Consider the following 6,596-nt stretch of genomic DNA (forward strand, 5'->3'; position numbering starts at 1 on the left):
CAGCGGCTAATCACGGGCCCGGGATGCTCCATTAGCCGTCGGGAAGGCGAACCAGGCGGAGGTCTGGGCGCGTCGGGCAAGTTGCGTGCGGTGAGCGGCGAACGGGGAACAGCATCCGCTCGTAAACCTCTGCAGTGGTCCTTGCAGAGGTGTATTATTTCAGCCTGTCTAAATTTACCTTCGTTTTCTTCTCTCGCTACGTTCCGGTTTCCCCTCCTTGACTGAAATCAGCCGTAGTCTTTCTCCATCGCTACTGTTCAGCCTTTTTCAACCCGGGGGTTTGTTTTGCCGTGTACATCCATTCGTGCTCCAGATACAAGCATGCTGTTGTATCAGGTCTCCTCATTACATTGCCCAGCTAAATTACTAGTAAGACAAACCAGTGCCACTGAGAAAAACACTCCATTACAAGGTGGGGTAATCAATTCTTTATCTGAAGTTCAAATGCCACCTACTTTTTTTTGAGTTTCAATGAGAAAAAGAAAAGTGATGGACTTGTTCACGTCTTGAAACTAAGAGATCCCTCTCAAGTACCTGCAGAAGAAGCAGAACGAAACCCAAAGATTTTCCAAGGGGTTGGCCACCTGCCTTTTAACCAAGAGCTGTGGTTAGGATGTGCATGGAGCATCATACAGCAGTCACAGACCTCATTTTCCCTCTTTACCTGGGGGCATTTGAACTCGTACCTCTTGTTCTCCCACAACGTTATTTTGACAACAAACTACTGTGTCTCTGGAGCAGGAGAGGTTAGATCCTAGTGTTGATATATATGGCTTCAAGAGCTTTGTTGAGCTTGAACAATTTGTACTAATTAAATAATTTGTACTAATAATTCACTGAGGCTGTAACTCAGCTGGGTTTGCTCCCAGTTACATGTGTAAACCACCAAATTAGGGAGTCACACCCACTTGTTTACATGCTATTCATGTATATTTAAATCGTTTGTACAAAGTGGTATAGTTCCACACAGAAAGACTGGAAATATGGCCTTTAACAGGTGATGCCTGTGTTAATCAGAAATTCGGGCCCACCTTAACATAGTATATTGCCTGGGTACTGAGTAACATAGGAAAGAAAGAGGTCAGAATTACTCTGTAACTTTACTTTCGCCTGTTTCTTTTCCCACCTGTTCTCCATTTTTCCCAGGTATCTTAAGTCATTAATGGATGATAGGAGCAACACCCTGCAGCTTCACTGTGTACCAATCCATTCAGAGGGAGAAAACAGAGCTAGCCCTCCATTAACACAGATGAAATGTCACCCACAGGAGAATTATGCACATGTGCAGTGATATATTCCTATGCCATCAAAAAAGTTTGGATTAGTCCAACGTCTCATTCCAAACCAAAATAACTTTGGAGGGGGGGGATTAGAATTTTTTGTTAGTTCTATTGCTACCTTCCTCATTTGATTATATGCCTTTTCCATTTTGTCTCCCTACTTTGAGCCTTGCAGGATAATTCAGGTTGAAAGGAATCTCAGGAGAATGTCAAGTAAAACCCTCTGTTGCAGAGGGTTTACTTTACCTTGCCCTCTAGAGCAGGCAGCTGAGGTCTTGGTCAAGTTCAGAATGTCTCTGCAAACACAGATTCCATCATCTTCCCAGGCGCCCTTTGCTGGTACTTTCCCTGCATATGCATAAGCTCAGTTCTAAAACTGTCCCCACCCCATTTCCACAGTCACTCCAGTTTCTTTAAATTTGCAGCTAGGAGACAGCAACAACAGTTCCATGAGAGCAGTAGGAGCCTGGTAACAGGCAGAGAGGAAGTCCAGTAGATTTGAAGAGGTAATTTCCCCTGGATTTATGCAAAGGGGAGAAGCAATCCTGTTGATAATTTATAGTTATCTACAACTAATGAACAGTAAGAAGGAAAAGCAAAATTTTAGCAGTGAGACAGCAAGAGAAAGCACTGGTAGAGCAAATAACTTATTTACAGATACCCTTTTTCCTCAATTGAACCAAATTCAGGTTCAATGGAAACATTGCACCTCAGGGTGAAATCATTCAGGAAAGTTGCTGATGGGTAGAAGAGTCCAGTTGGTCTCTTTCTTCATTCCCTCAATATTTTCTGTATCAATACTGATTTTTTCAGTTTGCTTTCTGCCACTGCAAGTCCTATCAGTTCTCTGGACAGTGGCAGGTTGTAGGTGAAATTCCCAAAACCTGAGAATAGCAGCAAGTTGTTTCTCTATTCTATGTATACTCATCCCTCTGTGTCTGTGTGACACTTTCTCTGTAACACAATTTATGTTCAGGCTGGCTGGCCTGCTGCTACAGCTTTCAGTTCAAAAGCACAGGAATTATCAGGTAGCTTTATCTTTCTGCAGCTGTTGTCTTTTTCCATCATACCTGACCTGCTGGTGTTGAAAGATGCCTCTTGTCTGAAAAGCTCTGTTACTAACAAGAGAAACCCTGATCTGTAGGATTTCAGAGGAAAAAGGCAAAAATTCTCCTTTCCAATATGTGGTGAAAACTTCTGTACCACAGATGTAGGCTCTGCTACAAAAGCCATGTTTTTGACCATATTTTTGGTTGTCATAGAAATTAGTTTATAGCTTAACTTCACAACTGTTTCTTTTTTTAAGTAATTAGGGGATGCAGTGTAACACACTATCATTTTTATAACAACATTTAAGGACACAGATCAAAGTAATGTAGCCCTACATCACATTTTGTGTCGAAGGTATGCTGGTTGCTCTACAGAGCCACCCTGAAATATAGCCTTGGAACCATCAAAAGGGACATTGTTGTCAATTCCTTGTAAATGAGTATGTGACTGTAGGCAAATAATCCCAAATTGTGATGATAAGGGGCTACAGAGATACAAACTAAGCAGTCTCAACACACTTCTTGTTCCACTCTTTCAAACATAGGCACTCTGAAGTCTGGTAACTATTTTATTATCATTATCAATGTCTGTTGCTGTATAGAAATTTCTGTTATTTCAGAATTGTTATTTGTAAGTAAAAATAATCTATGACATTTACCTTTGAAAATAGATCTGTCATGAAGTTCAATTGCTAGGAAGAAACTCACAGAAACCATTTAAAATAAATTTCAGAACAGCTTTATGTTTTATCTTCAAATAAGACAAATGTTCAAGCACTCCAAACTACTATAATGATGTTTTTCAAGCTATCAAGCTTTTGGAACATATCATAGTATTCAGCAAAGCTGCTCCTACCTCTGTTTCGGGGGCATGTCTACCACCTCAAAGCACTACAACCACACTTTAAACCTCTTGAACTTTCATTCAATAATCCTCTGCACAAATACTACAGGCAACAGCAAAAAACAGATATCACATATTAGGAAGGCAGTTAAATTTAGAAATCTAATATTTTTTTTATTTTTGCAATTAATTTCTCCTGATTATTAGCAGGAACAGAGCATCTGGTATACACAGTTCCCATACAAGTCAAGAGGAATTAGATCAATGAAGTTTGGAGTAGAAGTGGGCTAACACCATTTACACCATAGAAATTGGACTACTTTGGACACTTCCATACTATGATCAGCTGATGAGTTGTCAGCATTCAAGATCACAGACTCACACAACTTTTAGTGTCACAGAATGACTGAAGTGGGAAGGGACCTCTGCATATTGTCTAGTCCAACCCTCTGCTGAAAGCAGGGTCAGACACCACACTCAATTGTATTGAAGTTAAGTGAGAAGCACACCACATGGTTATCCAGCCCACCGTCAAATAAGGCAGCTGTCAGCCATTCAAGCTCTCTTACACTATTACATAATTCCATGAGACAACTTATTGCCTATTATATACAAGCTCATTGTTTTCCATGATTTGCTGAAGTAAGAGCAAAGGTCTTCATCTGTCTCAGCTTCAGCAACACCACCAGCTGAGGCATTCTAAGTACTAATATGAGCACTAAGCTGAGACAGATAACATTATCATGATGTTTTTTCTCTCCCTTGTCTAAGGTCTTACCTTCTGTTTTCCTTGCGTGCAAAAGCTGGTCCAAGAAAGATTCCACCTTTTGAGATAAAGTAGTATTAAAAGTAGTAAACCTTGAATTCATCTACATGAACAGGGGAAGAGTCTCATTTCAGTTACACAAGAATTCAGAGAAGTGATTCTATCATCTTAAACCTTTTGTTGAGTAATTCTACTTGCAGTAGCCCTGCCTTCAGCATTCTGTCTTTAGTTCTATGTCAGCTTCTATGTCAGCCCTTTCTGAACATATATACTCATGTTTCCAGTGTGATGTTAGTATTTGGTTTATGAATGCAGGAAACTTACCTGGAATACACTGCTTTCCACATTCATTCCTAGCACGTCTAAGCACTTCAAGAATGAAGTAGCTAAAAAATTAGAGAAAAGAAGCATTCTGAAGTGATTTTTAGGTGGAGGTTTATATCAAGCAGGCAGAAGAAGATATAACTGTGCTTCAAAAGTCTTTAGCAAAGGTCTCAGGTGTTGCTTCACCTACCACTTAACCAGGTGAAAGCAGAGATCCCTGTCAGGTCTACCAGCGTATCAATTTATCTGGCCACACCCTAGTTCACTACTTATCAAAGTGGGTTAGGTTAGAAACACAAGTGTTTGGAGGTATTTAATGAATCAAGCTACTTTAAAAAAATGAGATTAAGAGCAATCTCAGACACAGTGTGGGTTTTGGGGAAATGCTAAAATCCAGTTAATGAGGCAGGGCAGTAATCTGTAGCTGGGGCAGTAGACCTCATTTAGCTTCTGCTGGATCTGGCTGCACTTGGAGTACAGCACTTGTCCTGCTTTCTCAGTGTCAGACAAGAAGGCACCTGCAGCCCTGCCCCATTTCAGTGGCAGCTTTGATAGGTCAAGGGACTCCTCCACCCCCTTGACCATAAAAATCCTCTGAAAAGTGCTGCCCTTAATTCTGCTGGCCCGGTCTTCCAAAAACTCACTCTCTGTGTTAGTTCAGGCAAACCAAGGTGGACCTGCAAAGACCTGTCATTGAAAGGGAGTGGGCCTGGCTCATTTCAACACAGGCTGGGGAGCAGCCAGACAAGTTACACTGGCAGAACCTGGGAGGTGGAAATCTATGGTGGGGGTGGTAATGAGCCGCTAAGGGTTCCCTAAGTGTTCTTCTGGTAGCCTAGCTACAGCCAGAACTTGCAGTGTGTCCACAGAAAACCAGCATCCCTGAGCATCCTCTTTCATTCACGGAGAGAGTTGGGTGGCTATGAGACATTCTTCATCTTGCTAAGGTTCTGAATTACCCTCTGAAATTGTAAAACCCACATAAATATAATAAAGGGATTCATAAATCTAGATCATTATTTTTCTGATGGTATAGAGAAGCATTTCCATGAGTTCTCTGAAATAATACATCTGATTGACAAAAATAGGGAAAAGGGTGTTTTAAACTTTAAAATTAATAAATTTTAAGACAACTTTAGGTTAATGGTAGGTCCTTTCTAAACATACAATGAGAAAAAAATCAAACTAGTGAGTTGTTTCTGTCCCACAGCATTAAACCCTGCTGCCAATAATCAGTTAGAATTTAAGTGTAGGGACGATTACTAGAAAAAGCCAAATTAGATCAGCTAAAATTTGATAGTTGTTAAAAAACTTCTAAATGTGGGATGTATACATTTATTTATGTTCCTAAAATGTAAGGTTTGTTTTTTGTTTTTTGGAGTTTTTTTGTATAGACACTGTATAAAGTTCATTTTAATTGAAAACATGGGAGGTCCACCTTGACTAATGACAAAATGCTGCAACACAGAACAATGTTTTCTGAGCTTGTCATTTAATGACACTTTGAACAGCTCAAGTCAATGCTCCTAAAGTTCTGTTGAAATTCTGGACCAGCTAAACAAAACAAGACATTTCTCTGCACCCCCTATTACTAGCTCTCGTCAGTCTTTGCTTAGAGTTTTTCTGTAATCAGTTCATCTGCCTCAAACTAAAAAAGTGGAGAGAATGCAAAAGAACACAAACTGTAGTTGCACTGGTCTGGCTCAGAGCTCCTGAGTGTGCAGCAATGAAATTTCTCTTTGCTTTCCTTTACACTGAAGCTGTATTTGCTTCTGGGTAAGAACCTGCTGTTAAATGTTAAATATGGATCAGTCCTTTGAAAGGCTGCACTAGGGATGTAGAGGTTAGTTTACTGGCTGTTTTGTAGCAAGGAAGTAGTGTAAAAATATAATAAGTATTTCCATTTTCCTTGCGTATGTTTTTCTGGGCTAACTGTGCTTATCAGTTTTTGTGTTTATTTAATGAAAAATATACCAATAAATTATTGATTCAGCTGACAGAAAGAAAAAGACAATGCAATGGGAAACATTGTCAAATAAGGCCTCTAAATAGGCAGGGTAATTTAAACGGGAAATCCTAAATCAACTGCTAGATAATGTAGTAAGTAAACATATTAACCTGTCAGTAAACATATCAACCAGTAAGTAAACATATCAACTAGACATGAGTTATGTCATAAATTATGTTTGTTGATATATCAAAGTCTAGTCATAACACCCAAGGAACAGTTAAGGAAACCCAGGAAATAAAGATAATGGATACTTTTATGGAGTTTATAAATTGCAGCTTCTAAACATTTATTTTAAAAAAATTTCAAGAGTGCTGCTTTTGAA

General features: G+C 39.6%; 1 protein-coding gene across 1 annotated transcript in view; it reads right to left on the minus strand.

The window, feature by feature from the left end:
• HMGN3 (high mobility group nucleosomal binding domain 3) overlaps positions 1-115 on the minus strand; it is a 23,869-nt gene extending 23,754 nt beyond the window's left edge. Inside the window, exon 1 of the mRNA XM_014307057.1 lies at positions 53-115. Within this exon, the coding sequence (XP_014162532.1) occupies positions 53-115 (63 nt within the window). The remainder of the gene's footprint in view (positions 1-52) is intronic.
• Between the last annotated feature and the right edge of the window lie 6,481 nt (positions 116-6,596).

Source organism: Geospiza fortis, unplaced genomic scaffold (assembly GCF_000277835.1).
Source record: "Geospiza fortis unplaced genomic scaffold, GeoFor_1.0 scaffold190, whole genome shotgun sequence".
In the NCBI taxonomy this organism is placed as follows: Eukaryota; Metazoa; Chordata; class Aves; order Passeriformes; family Thraupidae; genus Geospiza; species Geospiza fortis.